This window comes from Channa argus, chromosome 3 (assembly GCF_033026475.1).
Source record: "Channa argus isolate prfri chromosome 3, Channa argus male v1.0, whole genome shotgun sequence".
Lineage (NCBI taxonomy): Eukaryota > Metazoa > Chordata > Actinopteri > Anabantiformes > Channidae > Channa > Channa argus.
This window is the reverse complement of record NC_090199.1, coordinates 8,747,783-8,772,852: the sequence shown is the minus strand read 5'-3', so window position 1 is coordinate 8,772,852 and position 25,070 is coordinate 8,747,783. Positions and strand designations below refer to the sequence as shown.

The window sequence follows — 25,070 nt, the reverse complement described above, 5'->3', positions numbered from 1 at the left end:
CTTATCAAGCACAGACACACATGCAGAAACACACAGATCCACAAAATTACTGAAAAATACAATAATTTGAGAAAAAAATAACAAATCAGACCGAAAGCAATTCTGATCTCCTCACAGGAAGAAAATCACCTTTTGTAAGTAAAATGAGAAAATGACTTTGGATTGAAGTGCTTGTTCAGAAAACGTGTGCTGTTATGGTTACCTTAATCATCATTTCGCCCACGAAGATCACAGTGAAGATGTAATTAGACACACTGAGGAACACCCGCTCCTGTCACACACACACACCCACACACACACACACACACACACACACACACACACGTGAGTGTGCACAGACGCACATAGAAAAACACATTCGTCAGTTTCATGTCCCAGTAGCTTTACCCTTGATTTTGAACTCAACCTATGGTAATGTGTTACATAATTAGGTGAAGAAACTCCATTATGATTGTAGAAGCCACATCATAAAAACATACTGGGAACAGCACATGCACTTGTAATGACTTCCACACTTTTGTTATATCAGCTAAAATGAACAGTGCTGTAAACAACAACTTGTTTGTGAGTGTGAGATCTGCTACCTCCATATTTATGAGGACTATTAGCTTTAGGTTAAAGGTGGGAATTACTATGCTGCTAGACAAGGCATTAAGCTAATAAGGGTCCACACAAGTACAGAGTAAATGCATGTGAGTGTGTGAGTTTGTGTGCTACCATGCTGTGGGGCTGTATGTCAGGTCTCTCCAGAGCAATAGTGATGCAATTAAGGAAGATGAAGAGGAGGACAATGTGATCAAACATCTTATGACCTATGACCTTCTGGCACCACATCCTGAGCCTGAAGAGAGACAAGAGGAGAGGTGAAGATAACCAGCAGCCACTCCTCTACTCCTTATTTGATTCAACGTAATCTGAGTCTCTACACACGTCCAGGTTTAATTGATAAAAGTGAAAATTGTGTTACTAAGTTTTAACTTCAACCTTCACACCTTAACTGTGAGTTTTCACACATGCTGTAATTCGAGCAACCTCGAAGCTACACAGGGGAATATCAGGAGCTCTGTGAGTGTGTACGTGTGTGTGTGTTTGTGTGTGTACCTGTTTTGTGGAGAGAACAGATAGAGGGACCACTCTTCATGCTCCAGGCACCACTGTGGCTCATATGGCTCCAGAATCTTCTTCAGCTTCTTACATAAACTCTGCAAAGAACAAACACATTTAAAAACAACAGTGTGAGCACACTACACATGATTCTACACACTGAACTGAAATATCACTCAAGTTATACATTTTTAGCTTATTGTGTGAGTTCATGTGTGTAAATAACTTATCTTATGAATCTGTATGTGAGCAGCACAATGTTTTGTCTCCAATTTTCCCTCCACCGTGCTCATAATTTAAACTCAGCTAATTAAATATTTCTAAAGCAACAGAAATGTCTGAGGTCACTAAGGTTAGAATGACTGCCTTAGCGAGATAATTATCAGCTGTTTTTCTAATTAACTCGTCGAAATAACCTCTTTGCTTTATTTATTAATATACAGTTGAAATCAGATGTTTACAGACACTGTATGAAGAGACACATAACTTTTTTTCTTACTGTCTGACATTAAATCAGACTAAACCTTTTCTGTTTTAGGTCAGTTAGAATTTTTTAAATTATTTGTATTTGCTAAATGCCAAAATAATGAGAGAGAGATTTTTTTTATTACTTTCTTCAACATCAGAAGTTTACATACACTTCCTTAGTATTTGGTGGCATTGCCTTTGAACTGTATGACTTGGGTCAAACATTTTGGATATCGTTCCACAAGCTTCTCACAATAGTTTGCTGAAATTTTTGCCCATTCCTCTTTACAGAACTGGTGTAAATGAGTATGGTTTGAAGGTCCCCTTGCTCACACACGTCTTTCCAGCTCTGCCCACAAAAAGAGCCGGGCTTTGTGATGGCCACTCCAAAACATTGAGTTCATTGTCCTGAAGAGACTATGTACTTAATTTCGCAGTATGCTTAGGGTCATTGTCCATTTGGAAGATCTAATTGCGCTAAAGCCTCAACTTCCTGGCTGATGTCTTGAGATGATGCTTCAATATTTCTACATAATGTTATTTCCTCACGATGCCATTTATTTTGTAAAGTGCACCAGTCTCTCCGGCTGCAAAACACCCCTAAAACATGATACTGCCACCCCCATACTTCAGAGCTGGTGTTCCCAGGCTTGCAAGCTTCCCCCTTTTTCCTCCAAATGTAATGATGGTCATTATGGCCAAACAGTTCAATTTTAGTTTCATCAGACCACAGGACAAGTCTCAAAAATTAATGTTTGTCCCTTTGTGTATTTGCAAACTGTAATCTGGCTTTTCTTGGAGTAATGGCTTCTTCCTTGCTGAGTGGCCTTTCAGCCCATGTCGGTACAAGACTTGTTTCACTGTGGATAATGACACTCTCTTACCAGCTTCACCCAGCATCTTCACAAGTTGTTTTGCTTTTATTCCGGGGTTGAAATGCACATTTCACACCAAAGCACGTTCATGTCTGGGACACAGAACCCGTCTCCATCCTGAGCGGTATGATGGCTGGACATTAGCATGGTGTTTAGATTTGCATGTAATAGTTTCAACAGATGAATGTGGCACCTTCCGGCATCTGGGCATTGTACCCAAGGTTGAACCAGACTTCTCCAGAATTCAGAACCAAAATTCTCTTCCTGATATCACAAAAGGAAGCAGTGCATTTAAGGTGTGCAATAAAAATACATCCACGGGTGTGCCTCCAATCAGAAGCTTCCAAAGCCATGACATCCTCTACTGGGCATTTCCAAATTGTTTAAAGGCATTTTAGTGTATGTAAACTTTTGACCTTGAAGAAAGCAATAAAATATCTCTAAGAAATTCTCACTCTCATTATTCAGACATTTAGCAAATAGAAATATTTTTTTAAATTCTAACTGACCTAAAAGAGGAAAAGATTAGCCTGATATAATGTCAGACAGTGAGGAAAAAAAGGTTATGTTTCTTTTTAAACAGTGTAAGTAAACATGTAAACTGTATGTTAAATAAAGTAATAGAAGCCACCATCCTAGCCTTTTTTCTTGTGTCTTCAACATTAGCCAGTCAGAAATTCACTGTATGTGTTTGTCATCACATAAGCAAATAAACCAAATGCACCTCCTCAACTTCTTCCTCTTCCTGGTCACCGTGGTAATGTGCTGTCACAAAAGTGTCATCATTGTAGTGGTCGGAGAGGTGAAAAGTGGTGCCATTGCAGTCGTGAAGCATGGGCACTTGCAGGTACTCCAGCTGGTCCAGAGACTGATCTCTGCTACTGTGATCGGTGCTTGTATGTGTGTCAGACAGCAGGGACTCCATCTCTCCCGACTGGCTCTTTCTGTGGAGGCTGGGGGCCCGTCCAATGCTGGTCCAACTAGAGCGGCGGCTCTCCGGCCCATTGTCCCAATGACACTGTGAAGACAACTTCAAAAAACATTACTGCCTAGTTTGATTCCTGATCTTTCTCATTTCATAATTGAAAATAACACAAAAGTCTGTAGAGTGTGTCTTCAGCATCGGGTTAGTCTTCCCTATTAAATTCTCAGGCTCTACCCAACCTGTATAAACATTAGAGTTAAAATACAATGTTATTTTTTTAAACAGTAATTCTGCAGAGGCTGTACACGGATCCCATTAAAATAAATTCTACTAATTTCTTCTTAAGATATGTCACCATTTTAACGTTATATGTGACACACTGTGCACTGGAGCAGGGCAGGACAGTACAATGCAGTGTCAGGAAAAAGCATTTTAGTAACAATAAAAGTAAAGAGGAGTTGCCAAGACCGAGAATTTTATAGAAAGCCTCAAATCTAACAACAATCCTTTTTGTACTACCAAAAACCATGTCCCATGTACTGCTGTATGAAACCCCGATTTAAAGAATGTAATTTCATTCAAAAGTCTCTACTTTTTTTCTGCAAGCAAAGCAGTACAACCACATTCATTCTCACAATCATACATAACTGGAGCGTTAAAAGAGCAACAGAAGACAGGCTTAGATGTGCCCAAGAACTTTGGGAGAAAACATAATCTCAGTTGTGGCTAGAAAACAAATATGATTTCCATTTTAACCAGAATCATGTAGTGGTAAAGAAAAGTAAGACAGACCTGTGGAAAATCTAAACCCAGAGTGCATTAATTCATATTCAAAAAATGATATCTAACCAAAATGGATGGACGTTCTTGATCCAAACACACCCTATTACAGAGACATTATCAACACTGAGCAGTGTGATGTACCACCAATGAACAGACAGTGAATAAGAGCAGCAATGCATGAACATTTTCCCTGCACTGCACAGGTTACACTCTCTGTTACGCCTCAAAAAACACATTTTCTCACACCATGTGATCAATGGAATATTTGCTTGGATGTGAGCTTTGCTTCTTGACATGTTCATCCACCAACACAAAGCAATAAAACAGTTACGCTGTAGAGTACTTTACAGTGCATTAGCTGGATTCAGCTTGAGTTCCTGGGTCATGACTCAGTTACTACTAACAATGAAGATCTCACAAAGTTGAATATTAACTCTTTAGCTGGTGCATGCCTAAAATATAAGGCATGTCTGTTAATAAAACAAGGGCTATATGACTCAACTAATCAACAAATGGTGGCAGCAAGATGCCAAAAGAACAAGCAATATACCAGTAAAATATATTTAACAGCTGAAGGAAGCATGGTTAGAAGCAGAGCCTGAAAACATCACCCTCACCATGAGGAGTTGTGTTTTATGGCACTTAAGCTAACCTGAATCTTACCCTAGCCCTCACCAGTGACCTCTGCTGCTTACCAATGAAACAACGGTCTGATTTCAAATTCTTTAAATCTCTGCAAATGCTTTTTTGTGTGCTTTGTTAAGAAACCCTGAACGTAAACAAAGATAAATCAAGGTTCCCTAAACAAAACGTCATAAAGATGTCAGTATCAGATATTACACAACTTTGTTGTTATTCTTTTAAATTGGAAAACAATCAGGAATCCCCAGTGTAAGAATCTAGAAAGTAATCACATTTGAACATTTAAACAGTCAAGCCTTAATTTATCTCCTTTCTTATGCATTTAAATAAGTTGTTTTTCCCCATCGGTAAATCAAGTTGGTTATTTGTGGTAAATGTGGTGGTAAGTTAGGTAAAACAATGAGTCCTGAGCTCACCTGTGACCTCTGCTCGAGAATGTTCATGTCCATGGAAGCGCCACTGGCCCGACGTGATTGGCTGGAGTTTACAGTGGGTGTGGCTGCGGTGTGTGTGATGACCGGCAGAGGTGGAGGAGTGAGATGAGGCATGGAAGCTTTTGGGTTCAGGAGACCATTGGGGCTCAGGATCATTCCCTGGATCTTGAGCTCTGCACACACGCATACACACACACACATACACACACCCAGACACATATTTTTTATATAAAGGATACTTTTTCTTTATTATATTGATAATATGTATTGTTATGAACAAAAAATATGATATGATTTTTGGGGGAGTTTGTTGACCTGAAGTGCACTTTATATAATTGCATAATTTAAAAATACTGTAGAATTTCAAAAAATAGATACCAATAATTTTTGGAGCCCAGGTTAAAATTGCTGAATAAAGCAATAAATATAATAAAGAATGATCTTCTGCAGCTGTTTTAATTTGACTTTAGGCAGAAGAATGAAACATCATATTAGTAAAGTATCAAATCCACAGAATTTTTTTTTTAAATATTTAATAATGCTTGACATTATGACCTCTAAACAAGAAAATTATATGTGACATAAAACCACATATAATACAGTAGATCAATCACATTTTTTTTTTCCACATTAAACAATTGTTTCGAAGTTCCAAAATGGCAGCTGAACATATGTCTGTCTACTTTGTCAATTCTGTCACAAGAGTCTCCCAAGGTTTTCCGGCAGCTCCCAGGGACTTTCGCTGGCCCTGTCCCAAAATGTTCCTGACTGTCCTGGACCTCCATACACACCTGCTTTTGTATTACATATATGGTTAATTTCTCTGCTCATCCCACTAGCAGGTGGTAAATCATTCAAATAAAATATAAACTCAAAATTATGCACAATAAGGCCTTTGTAAGGTTATTATAGGTTCATCTAAATCTAAAAGTTTGTACCTGCAGCATATAACTCTCTTAACTTCTCTTCGTCCTCATAGGAAAGTGATTGTCCCTCGTCATCAGCCTCAGATCTATTGGCATCACCCTAAAACAAGACACACATACACACAGCACCAATATCACCAACACAATCATCATAATTATCATCATCATCATCATCACCTTCTCATTATGTGTTGACTGTTGTAAAAATATGAGCAAGTCAAGAAGGGAAGACTAAGAGACAAAGAGTGGGAGGCAGCCGGGAGTAGGGGATCTCCAGTGTTCTCTAGTTGAGTTATGTGCATGGCTTTGGCAGTGATCTCCTGTAGTCACGCCAATAAAGCTTTACTGAATTTAATTAAAATTCACGCCAGAAAGATGGAGGCAGACGGCTTTGGCAAAGGGTTATCTTTATGTGTGTGTGTATGTGTGATGGTGAGAGACAGAAAGAGAGAGAGAACAAGTGCTCTCTGATGCTGGAGATAAAAGATGAAAACTAAACAACAAAAGCTCACCAGCTGTGAATGGCAGGCAATATCAAACACATCCCTACCCTGGAGAGTATTCTCCTTGTGTGGATGGGTGTGTGTGTGTGTGTGTTTCAGCGAGAAAGAAAGATAGAGAGAAAAGAGGATAGAAAGAGAGATAGAGGAGTGAGTAAGAAAGAGAAAAAGCGAGAGGGGAGAAACCACACAGGCTCGATGGTGGAGATTATTCTCTTGTAGGCAGCTTTGGTATCATCAGCACAACAGAGCTCAATTAGTCTAGTTTCCTACGCCTCATCTCTAAGTAGCTCAAATAAAGTTGCCTGTTTGCCCTTACTTCAGCCTGAAAGCCCTCAACCAAAATGGCTACAAGCAAGTTGAAGAGGACGTAGTTGCCAAAGGTCATGAGGGCTACAAAATAAAGGGCAGCCAGCGGCGAAGTGGAGGCCATCCCGTTGTACAGCACTGCGTTCCAGTCCTCCTGGGTGAGGATCTGCATATGAGAAGAGACGTAAAGAGACAGGTGGCACTGTAGTAGTCAAACATATTTATATATATATGAATAAACAACTAAAAGAAATGAAAATAAAATATGCAAATGCAAAGTGGACAACAAATGCACAAATGCTATATTGCTAGTAGCTGTTCTGAACATACCAAGAATAAGAATTTATTAAAAATAAGTGAGGGTTACTCCTTGAACTTCTCATTGTTGAACTGTAATGATGCTCATCAGTGTTAAATGAGCTCCTGTGGAGTGCGCGTTTCATTGCACTTCCTTCCCCTCTGCACACGAAGCATAGTTTACCTGCCCATGAGGAGAGGTTTTATATTTTGTTGAAAAAAAATTGAACACGAGTGCTTCCAAATTGAAGCAAATGAAATAATGGAGTAGATCGGCGGTTCTGCTGCTGCTGACAGCAACGGCAGCAATTTATTTTAATATTACATTTACAGTTATCACTGGGACTAATAATCTAAATTAAGTGTTGTTCATGTACTTGTGTGCTGATGCATATTTGTATGATTGTATTTGCATGATTGTCTAACCTGAAAAACGGTGACGGTCGCCCAGAGCAGAGAGTCAAAGTTTTTTCTGTCCGGTAAAGTGTCGCCACTGTCTTGTCGCAAACCAAACTTACAGCCAAATAGATGCATTCCCAAGATACTGCAATACACAAACACACACACACACACACACACATATACATACACACACACACACAATGAGAAAATATCCCACCTGCATTACTTGACACTTTTGAATAGTCTGCAACAAGATGCAGAAATGCTGCCTGTGTGAATATTTGTATTTGTAATGATAAGGTAATGATAAATGTACTAATATGTCCTGTGGCAGAGTAAGAAAAGGTCAGTGGTGGTGATTATGATTTCCCGGAGGAATGACTGAAGCTGAGCAATATTTTGGATAGTGAGTCTCAGCCTGCAGCATTTCCTTTAGAGAGACAAATATTATTCTGTACCTGAATATAAATATAAAGAGCATGAGCAACATGCAGAATGTAGCCACATTGTCCATGGTCTTCATCAGCACCACCAGCTGCCTCCTCAGAGCAGGAAGGAACCGGACCAGCTTCAAAACTCTCAGCAGGCGGAAAGTGCGCAGCACAGACAAGCCACCTTCAGCCTCCCCCACAATCTCCCACACGCTAAAACACACAAAGATGACGAGAACATTAGAAGGTTAAATTTGCATTAAAGTAACCAAGAAATAAAAATCTACTTAACGGCAACTCTTTAGAAGTCAGCACCCACAAAAGCCTCCCCGCCAAGTAAGGAAAGGGCTAAATTCTTGTGATATGTGGCTTGTAAAAATGAGGAATTGGGAAAACCAGCCAATGAAAAACAGTGCAGGGGAACAGTAAACAAGCAAAGCCTTAAAGCTCAGATACATAATTTAGCTTGCAGTACTACATAAAGGAGTAAACACAGGCCACCTGGACTAAGAGTGGAACTTAAGGGGCTTCCCCTGCCACAAACAGCATCACTGTTGGGGTTTTTCAACTGCAGGAAATTAAGTCAACCATAACCTGGAGGTTCCTGGAGTGTTCTACAACCTGAAACTGCAGGGTAAAAGTGGTCAGGTCTAGTTTGCTTTTTCCCTCAGTTTAATTATGTCTCTTGTCTCTTATTATTTTAAAGCCATAATGAGACAACTCTTACTGGGTGTTCACACATACGACTACATAGTACTTGCATGTATCTGATCTGATGTTGTTTGTTGTTGTAGATGTTATTTACATGCTCTGGTTTTATTCTGTTGCACTAATTTACACGTTAAATGCACTAAAAATGGCAAAACAATTGTGAAACCACACTCAGAAGAATGAACTATGGATGTTGTGTTCAATACATGGTGGTTTTGTGGTGAAACTATGAAATAATTTTAATTTTAGTGACAAAAATAAGACAGTTTAATTGAATTAATATAAGCTAATTTAAACCAACATAACTCACTTTTTTACGCACTAAAGGCCTTGGACCATGTAAAGAGTGTCCCAACACGCTTTTATACACCTACTATAGGTTAGTTACTTTTTTTTTCTTGGTTTGAAGTTATGTTTACCTTCCTGGTAACTTTAAATATGGGATATGACAAAAATATAATATATGCCAAATTATGCATCTGTTCTGAATAAAACTTTTTATTAAAAGTCAGGTGAAGGGACTTGAGTTGTATTTATTTAACCCACTGGCTTAAACAAAGTAAGCCTAACTTTCCTACAATAAACAAACTCCAACATCATTAATACAGCTAGCTGGTGTTCATTAATATGAACCTAACCGTGTCAGGTTAATGCAACATCCCTAAAGGACTCTGAACATAATGCCGCCAAGTTAATTGAACATAACTTCATGAGGTCACTTTTTATTATTCAAGTTCAGTTACATTAACTTAACAACGTGTTGTTGCATACAAATCAAGATTATTTTTACTATTTATTAAAACAGTTTTTGTGGAACCTGCTAACATAACTGAAGTAACTATAATATATCATGTCTTTGACTGCACAACGATCTCTCTTTCCGCTTTTTAGATAAGAATGTCTTGACATTGGGTAGTACACCTTCTGTTTCTGCTGAAATAAAATGGTTTCAATTGGCTCTAGCCCTGCTGATAAAGTATCTGCATAAAATTCAGCTTTCTTCAACTTTCCCGTCACCCAGCTGCTCTGCTCCCCGTTACAATATCTTTCACTGATGATAGTTCCCACAAGCACCTTGACCTGTAAGTTTCTAAAACTTGTTTTAGTGCTCTCTCCTGAGAGGTGCAGCCTGAGGGCAGTGGAAACAAATCTGAACCTGAACCAAAAGGGCGAAATTCAGTATCGGCTCACAAAAGCTTCTGCAGTCAAAAAGCCCCTAATGACAGTTTGTGAGCTGAAGCTGCAGTGCTGACTCACAATGAGGATTTCCCAGTGAAAATAGGAATATTTATTGAAATAATTCATATAGCGGGGTAAACCTGCGTACACAGATTCCCCGACAGCCCCACCTGATGATGACAATGATGCTGTCAAAGCCATTGTAAGGGTTCTTGATGTAGCCAAAGAGCCCCAGAGCCAGAAGCTTCAGCAGCATCTCGAGACCGAAGAGACTCGTGAACACCATGTTACTGATCTCCAAAATGTCTGTCAGCTCCTGCGGCTGAAGAATGTTTGTTGTTAGAAAAAGGAGGTAGAGATTGATGTGCAGAGATGGACAGGCACAGAGAAAGATGAACAAATAAACTCAGACAGACTCTTAGAGAGGAAAACTCTAGACTGAAAATGCTAAGAGTTTCTAAAAGGCTATACTGTGAGTCTGTGTGGAGACAGTGTTAAATATAAAAAGATGAGCAGCCCACAATGTGAGAGCAGGGGTGTCTTTACCCACAATCCTTGTGGGTAGAATAGGTGAATGCACTGATTAATGTTACTGACATTACTTAAGTGGTGGCTCTGTAAGTGAATGGCGAGTCCTTCCTCAGTCTGTGGTGTCATTGCAGGAGGGTCACATTAGCCTGAAAGGATCATTTGGACCACATTTAAACCATGTCTACATTAGGCCAGGTAAATCTGGATCTGTCCAGACTGAAATGGAAGTTTTCTTTCCCCAAACCAGATCTTTTCCAAAGTCGGCCTCCAAAGTGAATACCTTTGAGACCACTAGCTCGATGTTGCATTTCACTTTTAAAAGCAGTCAGACTAATAAAGATGTTTATTTGTTTGTTCCATTATTTATTTGTCTGTTCTCTGCTTGTTCCGTGACAAAGCCAAAATTCCTATGATCTGTTTAATATAAACAATGCAGAGCTGAACCAGAAATAATATACCATTTCTTCTGTGGTTTATTGGTGTGGACGTTTTAAAAGGTAAACAGTCTAACGCAGATATAAATTTGAGTTGATCGGATGTGAAACAAGCTCATTTGTTAGTAAGGTTATTAAGATAAATGTTATTAAGATTTATTCGTAGCACAAAACATTTTAAAGCCATAATTCAACATTTTAGGAAATAGACTTACTCAGGCAGTTTGATCTGTTAAATATAAGGCTACAAGGTATGTGCCACACATATACTTTAGATAAGACATTGCAGGAAGAACAGCCCTTCAGTTATTTGTCTTTATTATATTTTCTGTGTAATGTCAATCAATGTGTTTTGTGTCATATTTTAATAACAAAATATTTGTTATAAGATACAGTACATACTGTAGTTTTAAGTGAATGTGAAAAAACAGACTGTCCTAGACTAAGTGCTAAACTAGTAATGACCATCAATTAAACATGCCAGTCATGCCTGTATTTATACTGATTTATGATCAATAAATGAGTTTAAAGCTTGAAATGTTTTCTGATTACAAAGAGAGGAATTACAGAAAATGTTTGAAAACCACTGTTTTAAAAGAGCAAACAGCTTGAAAACATACTTATTGTTTCACATTGATGATGTTTTTAGGGGAACTCCTTCTAAACAAGCTTTTGGACTATTGGCACGGTTTAGAAATCCGCAACAGAAAAACTTCTGCATGAGGTCCCAGAGACCTCAGCTGTAAAATACAATGGATTTTCTAATGCTGTGGATTGGTGTTGAGATCGCTTTTATGAAACTCTGCAGCATTGTCCCAATGCTGTCCCAATCCCAAATAGAACTATGTGTATTTCTATTATATAGATATTATGGAGGTCTGTGCAGCATATTATTGTGGGCACCAGTGTATTTGTTTGTTCATAACCCATATAAAGAACATTCAATTGATTAAATATTTTCCTTATTAGATGGTTTACCAATACTTCATTGTCTGTTTTGTATTTTGTCACATTCTGTTCGGGTGAAGAGAAGCAAATAAAAAGATTTAGAGTAAAGTAAATTGCTATTGTTATCTGTTAAAATACAGCCCTAGAGTGGACATCGCATTGTCTAAAAAATATGTGGAATATTTTTTATCAACAAATCCGATTAAGATGTACACTTGTTATCTTTAAGTCTAAATCTATGTTTCTGTGCCACACAACTGCTGTTGAACAAAAACCATGGTATTAAAGAGACATGAAAAGCTGTACAGTGGCAGTAGGTGAGGTGTCTTTATTAGAGGGAACACAGCCACTGTGGTTTATTCCTTGCAGCTTAAAACCATCAATGCTAAGTAAACAAGGAGCGGTGCCTCTGAGCATGCTCAGTGACATCTGCCTCACTCAGAGATACTCTCCAGAGATCCAAAAACAAGTCTCAGAGGTGTTTCAATTTAAAACTGCACTCATCATGTTCACTGAAATGAGAGAATGTTGAATGAAACGTCATGGTTTGTATTGTATTTAACAGTTTTTGCATGACAAAACATTTCTATGCCTAGAGAAAAAAGCTACTTCAGACTCTGGGTACACATTTAAATGTTGTTTTATATGTATATATATTTGTATTTCATTGTTCGTTTTCATCTCTTCAATGGGTTAGTTGATACTAAAAGGGCTAAAATAAGCCTGGCCCTATTCTTTTACATTAGTTATTCAAGACGTTTAGGCCAGCCAGATCTATCATATTGTTCAGGAAATGGGCCACACGCAATCTTCCTTCGTCTTCCAGTCTGTCCCTGCCTTTCAGCCAATCACAATGTCATATCTGTTCTCCTCCTCCGTTCACTCTCACTCACTTCCCTTGCTCTGCTACATCTCTACACCCCTCGCTCTCTCTAGTCCCAGGGTCACGCTTTAATTAACACTTCAGGTCTTATGAGTTTCTCCATCTCCTGATACATGCGTGCACACACCCACACTCAGTCCCACACCCACAAACACACACACACACACACACACACACACACACACTTTGTGATCGCATATGCTTGATGATGTAAGTGTTGATTGGGGGGTAAGTTTACTGCCTCCACCACACACAATTATTAACACATCCACTTTCAATCAAACTGTATTTGCAACCAATCTGTGACAAGCACGTACACACACAAGCATGCAGCACTGTACACTAACACACACACACATACCTGTTCATGGTACTCTATGCCCATTGATAGTGTGTTAATAAGGATTGCAATCATGATTCCTCTGTTGAAGTATCTGCTGCCAACAATGAGCTCCAGTTTACTTCGCAGTCCCGCCCAGCAGCGCTCAAACAGACTTTTCTTTGGCTCAGACACCTGTGCATCATTGCGGCGGGGGCTGCTACAGTGGCATGGGCTGTTAGTGTGACACGGGCTATTGCCATGGCATGAGCTGCCATACCCTAGCTGCTGGTCATCAGGCTGCTCATTAACATTTTCGTTGTCACAAAGTTGGTTGTAGTAGGTGCAATACGGACATACTGAAGACTCTCCTGGGACTTCACCCGGCAACGGTAAGGAAGGATGCACAGTGCACCCACCTGCACAGACACAGGGAGGAGGTGATGTAGACATGGGCAATACAAATCATATATGCACTAGGGCAAAGTAGATACAGTGGTTGAGTAGTCTCTATGTTGTAGCTGACATTCTGTCATTCATTATATTCTCTGCTCAGCAATGGAGAGCACCTTCATTTCATTTCTGGGTGACAGGAATTCAATAACATGGAAGCTGCTGTGTAGTTGGGATGCTTTTGTACAGAGGGGGAGTTCTTTTATTAGAACAGGGATGTGTGTGTGTGTGTGTGTGTGTGTGTGTATGTGTGTGTTAGGTGAAGGGGTATAGAGTGAAGCAAGAGTGAAGATTTCTGTGGAATTCATTAGCAAGCAGCTAGGGAGGAATGACATAACAACAAACACTAATCTACCGTGAGCAGTTCACTTGTCATCACAATTACAACAATTTCATATTTCTTTGGAGACTGATATAGTAAATCCAATCTAGTCATTCTGTGACGTGTGTGTCTATACAATATTTGGGCTGCAAGGAAACATAAAGCTGACAGATTTGCAAAAATTACACTACTCTGCACACAGAAAATACACTGATCCAGAGGGGAATAATAACTATTCAGGGTTTTGTGTTTGGAAAGTGTTCATTACTGAATTGTATATAAATTTGATGTACTTCCTTGTTACATAAGCAATTTTACACATCAAGGTCAGTTTACATATCATGGGGATCAATACTCAGCATGTGTAAACAGTTGTATAATGTCCTCTGTACTGGAGGAGCTGATGAAATAACCCCTGATCATGATATCAGGAGTGTTATTTTAGCTTTAGCTTTGAGACTATAGACTTTTAATAAAAATCCTGCAGTATGAGAAGTCTGGAAGCTGTGCTTTTGGAGCATGACCCATACTATGAATTTCAAGTCAGGATATCATTATGCTGCTGCTTTGATTTTCACCATATATTTTTGTCCACCACTATTATATGATTGCAGTAATTTAAACCCTTTTAAATTAAATCAACTACCTAAAAAAACAACTGAAAGAATTTTCTTTTTTTCATTGTCTATTTTCTTAAGTCAAAAAAAGGTGTTTGTTTTATGCAGTGTAAAAATGTCTATGGAACGGCATGCTGCTGTTTTTATAATGCTTTGACTCTCCATGTGGTAATCGTGCAAAGGAAAAACAATAACACATTTTTTGGGAAAAGGTTTTCAATCATGGGCATTACCACCCGCAATACAAAAAATACTTTGAAAAGATCTTTAGCATCTTATTTTCATGAATATTCACATGATATCTCTCTTTTAGCCTGCAGGGAATCAAGCATGTTACACTACACATAGGAGATTAGGTCAGAGAGAAATGTTTTAGATAAATTTTCGGGCAACACTTGACTCTTTGTGCTTAAACAATGAGTTTGAATTGAGCGCCATAAACTGTGGCGACAAGATATTTTAGCATTTATCTGATCCTTACAATACTCTTTAATTTTAGTCTGTCTGAGTGTGGATACATGCATTTATACATGGTTTATTACATGCATATATAAATCACCATAGAAATCTTTGCATAAATTTTGCAACATTACTTATAAAGCGTTAATGCTTGTTTGATGCTAATTTTAGTACAATAAATCAAAAGAAGATCTTCTGGTGTTTACTACTGAATACTACTAAGCATAAGTGAGAAAATATTTTTTTTTGTAATTGGGGTAAACAAAAATAACACTGCTACTGTAGCTAAAATAGACTAGAATTGACACTGTGGTTTCCAAATGTGTGCATGTATTTCTGTAAGAGTCCTGACCTTGAGAGCCATTACACTCACCATGGTCCTGCACCTGTCTGTTGACAGTCTCAGTGGAATCCAGCCTCTTCTGAGCCTGGCCCTTAGCATCCAGGTGACTGAAGAGAGGCGTAATGAAAGGGTAATTTAAACCATTGCCTCCGTTACTGACAGCTGTCTCAGCCTGAGAAGGACGATGCTGGTGATGATGTTGGTGATGACGATGATAAAGCTGATGAAGATGTGATAGGTCATTGGAGACATGGCCTGAGTGACGATGGGCAAGTCCATTCATGTCTCCCACTCCGCTCCCTCTGGCAGATCCACCGCATCTGTCTCTCTGGCATGTGCACACACAGTGAAAGTGTTTGCGTGTCCGAGTGTAAAAGCGGGACAGTCGTCTCCACGCCTTGCGACCAAGGTGAGCCAGGTAGCGGATGATCTCTTCATAGCAGCTTCCTGGTTGACTGTCGCTGGCGAGCGTGGAAGCTGATTGGTGGAGTTGGCGGGCGCGCTGCTCCGATTTCATTAAAGCATGTTCTCTCTGCTTTGTTTCTGAAAACTGGGTTGCTATGACGACCAAGCACAGATTAATCATGAAGAAAGAGCCCACCTGGTCATGGAAACACACATATAAGACACACTAGCTGTCAAAAAATTTTTGATTTGCATATTTGTATGTGTAAGTATGTAACTGGTATATAAGCCTATGTTTAAGTTTGAAACCATCGTTGTGAGGATATTTTGACCGGTCCACACAACTTTAAAGGGCTGTATGAAGCTAAAGGGTAATTTCATAAATTAATCACATTTTCCACAATCCCTATATAGACACCAAAACTAAAATCTTCTCTACTCATGATCAGCTTCTTTCAGCCTGGATTAGTTTAATCATATGTGCATCAGGCATCCATTGTTGTCAAAAGATAATTAAAAACACATCAGCAAGACACAATGCTCCACGGGGTGACATGTAACTTCATATTTCAAGAACATAATTTTAACCAAATATGACCCAAATGCTTTCAAATTAGTATTACTACATGCAGCAGTGATCGGAATCATGCTGGTCAGTGGAATTATGGGGAATTTCATCAGGGAAAAGTTTGTTAAAAATATGTCATTCAGATTTAAAGAAAAAGAGAAACAGGTCACCCAGAGGAGCAGTGTGTCTGGCTGATGTGTCTTTAGTTTGTAATCGTTTTTTGGACAACAATGGAGTCTATGGCATGGATGAATAAGCTAAGAGAGATGCAATGTGAGTAGGGGAGATCCTTTGTTGGTTTTCGCATCTATATGGGGATTGTGGACAATACCTGTACATTTACTTTACGAAATGAAGCTACTACTACTGAAGCTATACTTCAGTTAATTAGGATTTAATTAGGCATTTAGTAAGTTAGTTAGTGTGTGTGTGTGTGACTGTGTGTGGCTGTGTTTGTGCGCATGCGTTCGTGCATGCGTGTGAATACGCACTATTATGAGGAAGATGAAGTAGATGAAGTTGTAGAAAGAATGTGCATCCATGACATAGTACATGATGTCTACCCAACCTTCAAGAGTAATTACCTGAATGGAAACACACATACACAAACCAACAGTAATTAAGAAAATACAGTAATGTGTGGTGTGCAGAGTGCATATCATTCATTGATTAAGGCTGTAACTTTGTATATAAATCTATCAAATGTTTACCTGAAAAATGGCTATCCATGCATATCCAATGTTATCAAAGTTAATAGCTCCTTTGTGTGGGTTTATTTCCCCAGCCCGACACTCATTGTAATACTGATACCAGTTCACACATGATACTTCATCTACTCTAAGCCCCATGTCTGGATGGGCCTCTTCAGCTGCCAGAAAGCAGGACGTCCTGCCTACACGACGGCGAGGCACATCAGAGCACCGGAGCATCCCATTTTCTCTTTCTGTCGAGCAGATGAATGGGTGGTCATCCGTGCCATCTGGCCGATAGTAGCCACTCAGGAAGGAAATGTTGTATCTCCTAAATAAGACGTGTAAAAAAAAGTTGAACAATCATTAGTTTATTTTATTATCTATATTAATTAATATATATAATGGATTGGTTAAAGCTCTAGTAGTTTCATTATGTCATTAGTCGAACAGGAATAAATAGTGTTATTTTCAGCTGGATATTACATAGTGTTTTATTTAAGACTAACTACAGTCTCGATTTAATTGAGGAAACTTGTCACCCATTGCAAGAGTGTGGCTCATTAAGATATTTTTTAATTCTTTTTGGACAACTATAGAGTTCAGTGGCACAAAATAATACATTGTTATTACAAAAGGTAAAGCCAGGTAAAGTCCAAACCCTTTTTAGGAGAATAAATCATTTATCGACAATTTCTCTGGACAAAAGTCTCTGTTCTGGAAACAAACCAAAGAAAGTATGAAATACACAAGGGTGAGGAAACGAGGAAATGGAGCAAGAAATACAGATGAAGGGAAAAGAAGCAAAGAGAGAGGGGAGGTTGCAGTGGAGAGATAAGCAATCAATCATCAGTGGTGTAGAGAGGGGTCACAGGGGAGGCGTGCTCTCTCTTCTTATTAGGAAAGGTCACTTTGTTGTTTATGAAGCGGAAAAAAACAAATTGGCAACTGAAAATAAAATCTAGAAGATATGTTCTGATTAAGGCTAATTTGACCAAATGTGATTGAAGCAAATAATCATGATATTTCCTTTCCGTATCTGGAAAGGAAACACCTGTGTTCACGGACTCCCTATCAAAATCAATCAAAACAATAATGTTGCTTCATCAATCTTAGTACTTTTTTAAAAGGCTTTAAACAATGTTTTATATGTATAGATTTGGTCTAGGTTTTTTTTACTTTACTGAATTTTATCAACTGTACCTGTTGGACTAATTACAGTATGTTTTCCTTTAAAAATCACTTTGTAGCTTTGTTTTTAGTAACATACAAAGTGTTATATTAATAGCAGTATTTAATTACAGTAGTAACACGCAATACACTCCTTTTAAACTATTAATTACTTGTGTCTGACACCTCCAAATAGCACAATACAAGAGAAGTTGTTGTGATGCACCAGCACCTTTGCATATGTAGTAATACCAAAACCATGTCACTGGTCAGTATCTAAGAAGGAGAGATAACCAGACGTGAGGTCAGGAGGTAATCTTGATGTTATTTTATCTTACAGGATCATGTTTGTAGACATGTGAGCAAAAGTAGGAGTGACAGCGATGGTGTAACGGGGTAAGTCAGACGATGACTGAGCACGACAAAAAGGATCATGAGAACAGGAGGGACAGTGAAACTCAAAAGGCTGATGTTGAAGCAGCTACAGAGGGCACCTCAATAATGACTAAATTCACTTATCCTGCTTAATCCCTTGGTTTGTGATCTCTAATGCTGGTGGTTCTGCCAAGAAACACATTTACACATTTACTTCCTCCCAGATTGAGCTGATTAGAGAACAAACCAGATCAGCTTATCTGTGATACTGATTCCATCTTAGAAATAATAGCTAGGTGAAAAACCAAATTAGTTGTAAACAAACTTTTGACACAGGGTTCAGAGTAAGGAGAACAGCGCACAATGTTGTGACATCTTCTGGTTACTATAGTAACTCACATCTTAATATCATCACCCATGAAACAGCGGTTCCTCAGTAGCCCTGCCCAGAGCTGTACGCCGACGATGCCGAAGATGAAAAAAACAAAGAAGCATAGCGCCAGCACATTCCCCAGCATGGGAAGTGTGTCCAGAAGGAGGGTCACTAGGATACGCATACCTACCAAAACACACACACACACACACACACACACACACACACACACAGCATAAACACAGAGACAAGACGTTTAAAAGCGCAAAAATCTGCATGAAAGTATAAGCCTTAACTAACTAAATGTCAGTCAGAGGAAGTGTTGGCCAGACAGAACAAATCTCATGATGTATTCTGCAGAAAACTAGAGCAGTGCCATTAATTGAATGGAAAATAATTAGAGTTAAAACCTTGATAATTGGCCGTCATTCCACTCTCCTAAAAAGTGCAGAAACAAAATCTTCTTCCTTGCTGTTTCTAGTCTTTTAGCTGTTTTAAACACACAAGATGTCAGCCTGGGTTGTGCCAGGCTCACAGAGTGTAGTAAAAATGTTGGCAGGCCAGTTTGTTCACTGAGCTGTTAGGAGCGACACGAGCATCACAATGATTTCCTTGACTTTCTGTACTATGTCCTAAGTTGTTTACAGTTTTCCATCAAATGGAGAGCTGCAGCTGTTAATAGCTGCACAGCCCGGGAAGTTAAAGAAACAAAGTGGAATTTGGAGTGCAGCCAGACAGTACAAGGACATTGACACATTTTTCATTGTCTTAGTTGTGATTAATGAGGTTGCCGACTTTCAGCTGAAAGCGTTTCCACATCAGATGCACAGCACAGGAACTGTAGCCTGATTTGTGCATAGTCCCCAACTTACAGGGAAAACTAAAATTGACAAGTTAACACAAATTTTAAAAGTCTTGCGCAGTCATCATATTGTAATGTTTTTTTCAATCTGGGGGCTCTTTGAGGTCTCTGACCCACAGACATCAGCAGACATTTACTATCTTTACTGCTTATGCTCTGCCAGCCCTCTGCTGCAGTCATCTTCTTGCTTGTTTCAGGAACATTTTGCCTTCAGTCTAGTCTTCTGCAAGTCAAACATATGATGAGTTGAATTGCAGTCGGGTTAACGACTTCTGTCAAGCAGGTCATAGTTCACCCAGTGACTAGATCTTGGTTGTCAACCTTTATAATCACTGGCCTGCAGCTGCAGTGTCCTAAAGCCTGGAGAGCCACACACTGCTCACCCAATTTGGATGTGAATAAACTTTAAAAAACATTTAAGCTTCAAGTCATAACTATGGTGTCACAGTGACTGTTTCATTTAAAATCCAGTGTGCTTGAGCGAAGAGTGCACTCTGAGTGTCCTGTATGTAGTAGTAGTAGAGTAGAACAACTCACTGGGAACTCTGTTGATGGCTCGGAGTGGGCGGAGAACCCGAACAGTGCGGATAGCTGATAGGCTGACGTTGTGTCCATCAAGCGAGTACTCCAGCATTCTGTAGAGAGGGAAAGCTACGAGTTGTGTCACTGGCATCCAGATCGGCCTGACCTTGGCAAACTCCTAAAATCTACTGGGAAGCCACCAGAATGCAGTGCACTGTCTGTGGGACACATAGCCTTTTAGCTACCAATCACGGAGATCTTTGTCTCAGAGGACCAAATGATGCAATTGTCATTCTGCAATGATGTCTCTTCCTCTCTCTCTCTCTCTCTCTCACACACACACACACTTCTGTCGGCATGTGCACACACACGCTTGACATTTAACTGGCATTAAACAAGTGTCTGAGCTTAACACAAAACTCATACACACACCACACACTTTTGGCTCATATTTAATGTCAGATGCTCATGCGTGTGCATGTGTATGCAGGTGTGTGTGTGTCTGTCAAATACTTACCCAACTATAACAATAAAGAAGTCCAATCTGTTCCATGTGTCACCTAGATAACCACTCTGACCTATGATTCCTAGAGCAACCATCTTCACCACCATTTCCCCGGCAAAAAACACAAAGATGCCATCATCCAGAGCCTGCAGACACACACACACACACACACACACACGTACAAAATCCAGAGGATTAGCATAAACTGATTAAGTGGGGAAAAATTAAAGCAAAAACTTTTCAGACCCTTGATAATAAAGTCTCACAGCTGAACATAATTAGTTTGTAATTTCAGATTCCGTGTGCATGCATGTGTGTGCAAGTGTGTGTGCTTTACCTGGAGGAAGAAGGGGGTGTGGCCACAGGGTTGGAACATGCCCAGAGTCACACAGTTCAGCAGGATGGCCAAAATGCTCACACGCTCAAACCATGTGGGGTAATGTTAAGGGTCAACAGTTTAAAAACTGATTATATTATTTGACATAACATACTGGTCACATTTTTTTTCTGGCTCAAAAAACTACAAAACTAAATTCAAATCCAACCTTTAAAAATGGCATCAGAATGCATCAGATAAGGGCTGTTATTTTCAGTGTTTCAGCTATTGAAACTTCAGCTAGTGAAAGTTATAGTGGTTGACAACTTAAAGGCTGACTTTAATTTTGAACTTCCTATGTTTCTAGTTTAGGGAGTACATGTACTCCTACTAATAAACATCCCTGTTCCTTATCTATATTTCTGCCTGTATATTGCTGATCTGCTCAGGTTTTGTGAATATGGGGAGTTCTTAAGGAGCAGGACTTAATCTGAACTGAAAAACGTGATGATGTCATTAGACAGTGTGATCTGGTGGAGTTTTTCAGCAGACACTTTGTTATTATAGCTTATTTGTAAGCCAGAAGGACATTTAATTGTATTTATATACATGTACTTCCCAAACTGGAACCATAGCAAGTAAGATTGAAAATCACGAAACTATTTGTTAAAGGTATCTAGATCCAAATTACGTGTGGTAATACACTGTGTATTAATACACTGCACTGCGAGTACTACTTCAGTGCTTCTCGGAAAATACTTTATATTTTCTTCAACACGGTGGTGGTGTTGAAGCATGTTGTGCAATGTATCTATTAAAACTATCCCATTACGACCTGGTAACTATGAAGGCATAACATATAATTCACATCATTTTCATACTCATCAAACCATTCGGTGACCCCTCTTGCCCTGTGTGAAATCATCTGCATTCATTATGTGTCTCCACTCATTTACTCAGGTTTTTTCCTTCATTCTGCTCCCTTCTATATCCAGGCAGCTGTGTTGTTTGTAGCAACCTTGAAGAATGCCTGAGGAAACTGACTACTCAAAGTTAAAGGTTCAGTCATGTCTGGCAATGCTCAAATCATCAGCAGACTGTTTGACTGTGCGCACACAACTGTGTGAATGTGTGAATCCTTTGCCACATAGCTTGTAAAATCAAATTTGCAGGGGCCGAATTAAATGTACTACCCTAAATTTATAAGGGTGGAAACTTGCGATAATAAGCTTAAAAGTATCAAGTTATATTTACAAGCAGAACTTCTGACGAGACATTTCGACATGTCTAATAGTCATGACTACAAAAGCAAGACAGCTACCATGAAACAGTCTGTAAGACATTTGAAGTCAGTTTAAGCTTAACTTGCGTGTGGTGTGAGCTGTGCATCTGTGTTTCTTCCTAGCTGTCAAACTGGAAAAAGAGTAAGGCTCAGAAGTGAAAAGAAGAGAGGTTTATAAGAAAAATGGTGGTCTGAAGTAGAAAGTTAAAAGAAAATATTGTGTTGGATTCATACAAACACAGACACATACACATATGCACACTTTTTTCACATTTGAGTGCAAATGTGAAAACTGCTGAATGGATGACAGGAATATATTCAAGAGCCAAGGACGCGTGCATAATAAAGCCTGGAGCATGCCCATGGACACATACACATAGACACACATGGACACACACACAGAGTCCCCTTCCCGGACACTTTGCTCTCGAGAGGGCGGAAAAATTAATGAGAGTACAATCCTTTATCACCCTTGAGACAGGGAGAGAAAGAAGAGAGACACAGGGAGAGAGAGAGAGAGAGAGAGGGTAATCCAGTGTCCTCCCTTTGCTGTGGTTGCCATGGGAACCCCCCATCTCACCGTGGGAACTGACTTCTGAGTTTCACAATCCGCTTGCATCCTGTCTGGACTGGAACACAATTAATACAAACAAAAACACAAACAATAGAATAGAAAATGATGTCCTTCAGCACAACTCGCGTCATTTTTTCAATGCTGAGGAGGGTTGTTTTAATTGCATGTGTCTGTATCTATCTGTCACAGCAGCTTAAATGACCCTGTGAGTCCATAACACACACACGCAGACACACACATGCACAGGGGTAGGGCAAAGGTGTGAGTGATGGATTAGATAGGAGTATTTCCACAGTTGGCCCATCATTCAACATCAGCGATTAAACACAGAGGAACGTCCTCTCCTGTGTTTTACTTTCTCCATTGCTTTTTCTGTATCTCCTTTCACTCTCAACCTTTCCCTCTATCATCTCCCATTTTCCTCTACAGCCTTTTTCCCTCTCTTTGGCCCACTTATTTTTTTCTTCACTCGGCTTCTCCTGCTCTCTGTCTCTCCTTCCTTCTTTATATAGTGCAGTATAATTTCCCATCTTCATTCCGTATAATATTTTTGCATATCTTTTTTGCCTTTCTCATCCACTCCCGTGCACAATCACTCTTATTTCTCTCCAAACCGCTTTTGCTCAGTGCCCTCCCCGTCTGTTTCTACCATCTCCACGTATGACTGCTCTAGGGTAGAGTTTTGTCTCTCTGTCAGAAATCTTAGTCTCGGCCAAAAGATAAACTGGAACTACACTTAATAATTAACATCATCAGAGGGATGGAGAGGCAGGGTGACAGAGAAGGTGAGAGATACAGGTATAGATACAGTTAGAAAGAAGAAAAGGGGGCAAAACGAAAGGTCAATTAGAGATAAGGTGAAGAAAAATAGCGGATGCCTAAGTAATAAAAGGCTCCGTGTTACAGAAAGATGATAGAGAGGTTAAGACCCTGACAATTTAAGCTTTTAAGTGAAAACAAGTGCAAATGTTATAAGGCTGCTGCACTTTTTCTCTTCTGCCTAACTGCATCATACTCTCATCTTCACAATCCCCCCCCCCCCCCCCCCCCCCCCCCTTTTTTTTCTTCAGCATCTCCCATGCTCTCCCTTTGTTCAACTCTCTCTCCTCAAGTGCCAAAACAGGTAATAAAGGTCAGGCAGACATTGTAAATCATATCAGATCACATCATCCTGATCTTTCTGCTCTCATCCTCCACCCTTGGTTGGGGTACACATGTTGAGCCCAGTGCATGGGAAGATTTTCATATGAAAGGTTGATTAACAGTCCACAGTGACTGTCTGGACACTTGAATAAGACAGATATTTTTTTTATGCATGACTGACAAGGCTGTAGATTCTCCAGTGTTGTACCACTTTCTCTTAAGGCACGTTTAAAAAAGGTTAGAAGTTGTAACTTATAGCTTAATAGGTCAGTATAAAGCACTCAAAAGAACAACTTTTGGCCTGCCAGGTTGTAAAAAACATCCCCTTTCCTTTTCTGTATCATCCTCCAGATTAAGATTTGCTGAGGTGCTTTTAGCTAATTCTTAAGTTTACCACGAAAACCTCACCAGTGGACCATCTGATTGCCTAACTTCTGAAAATGCTCTGCAGAGAATTTGGACCAAACCCATTAATTAACAGCTAATTATCATTTACTGTGGACTTGTTATAAAAGCTCTTGCCTAATAACTTGCTAACATTTTTAATTGCAAATCCTCTAGCTTATTACAAAGTCAGAAACCCTTGAGTCCTTATTAAGGACTTCTTAGCTAACTCTTTTTCCTTGCTTGTGGCATGGCTTTGTGGGCAACAATGCCAGCTGATCCGTTCACCACTGAAAGATCTCAACAACCACTGCACGGATTGCCAAAAAGATTCCATGATCCCCAGAGGATGAATCATAACAACGTTTTTTTGATGGCCTGTGTCACAATTGCCTAATCTTTCACACTGAGCCATTATCACGTCAAAATTAATACTAATAATTAACTAGTAGTAATTTGGTCATTACTGGTACTATGCCCAGATCTTTTAATAATAAATATACAATTGCCGCTTTTTAGAAAGAAATATTAAAAGTCACTAGTAACTGGTTCTGTTAAGCTGGGTCTTGAACATTCTCAGCTAAAGGACTTTGAAAAGGTTTTGTTC

The 25,070-nt window shown here is 39.4% G+C and overlaps 1 protein-coding gene across 2 annotated transcripts in view; it reads right to left on the bottom strand.

Moving 5' to 3' along the window:
• The window catches only part of LOC137123618 (voltage-dependent T-type calcium channel subunit alpha-1H-like), a 46,676-nt gene that overhangs the window by 15,007 nt on the left and 6,599 nt on the right, over positions 1 to 25,070 (bottom strand). For both annotated transcript variants that reach the window (XM_067497645.1, XM_067497646.1), the window contains exons 3-20: positions 21,102 to 21,196; positions 20,777 to 20,910; positions 20,275 to 20,372; positions 18,902 to 19,061; positions 16,979 to 17,288; positions 16,760 to 16,852; positions 15,326 to 15,896; positions 13,144 to 13,520; positions 10,157 to 10,308; positions 8,124 to 8,309; positions 7,690 to 7,807; positions 6,977 to 7,132; positions 6,170 to 6,257; positions 5,214 to 5,404; positions 3,172 to 3,477; positions 1,102 to 1,202; positions 718 to 841; positions 203 to 271 (exon numbers count right to left, since the gene is read on the bottom strand). In XM_067497645.1, the coding sequence (XP_067353746.1) occupies positions 203 to 271; positions 718 to 841; positions 1,102 to 1,202; positions 3,172 to 3,477; positions 5,214 to 5,404; positions 6,170 to 6,257; positions 6,977 to 7,132; positions 7,690 to 7,807; positions 8,124 to 8,309; positions 10,157 to 10,308; positions 13,144 to 13,520; positions 15,326 to 15,896; positions 16,760 to 16,852; positions 16,979 to 17,288; positions 18,902 to 19,061; positions 20,275 to 20,372; positions 20,777 to 20,910; positions 21,102 to 21,196 (3,329 nt within the window). The remainder of the gene's footprint in view (positions 1 to 202; positions 272 to 717; positions 842 to 1,101; positions 1,203 to 3,171; positions 3,478 to 5,213; positions 5,405 to 6,169; positions 6,258 to 6,976; positions 7,133 to 7,689; positions 7,808 to 8,123; positions 8,310 to 10,156; positions 10,309 to 13,143; positions 13,521 to 15,325; positions 15,897 to 16,759; positions 16,853 to 16,978; positions 17,289 to 18,901; positions 19,062 to 20,274; positions 20,373 to 20,776; positions 20,911 to 21,101; positions 21,197 to 25,070) is intronic.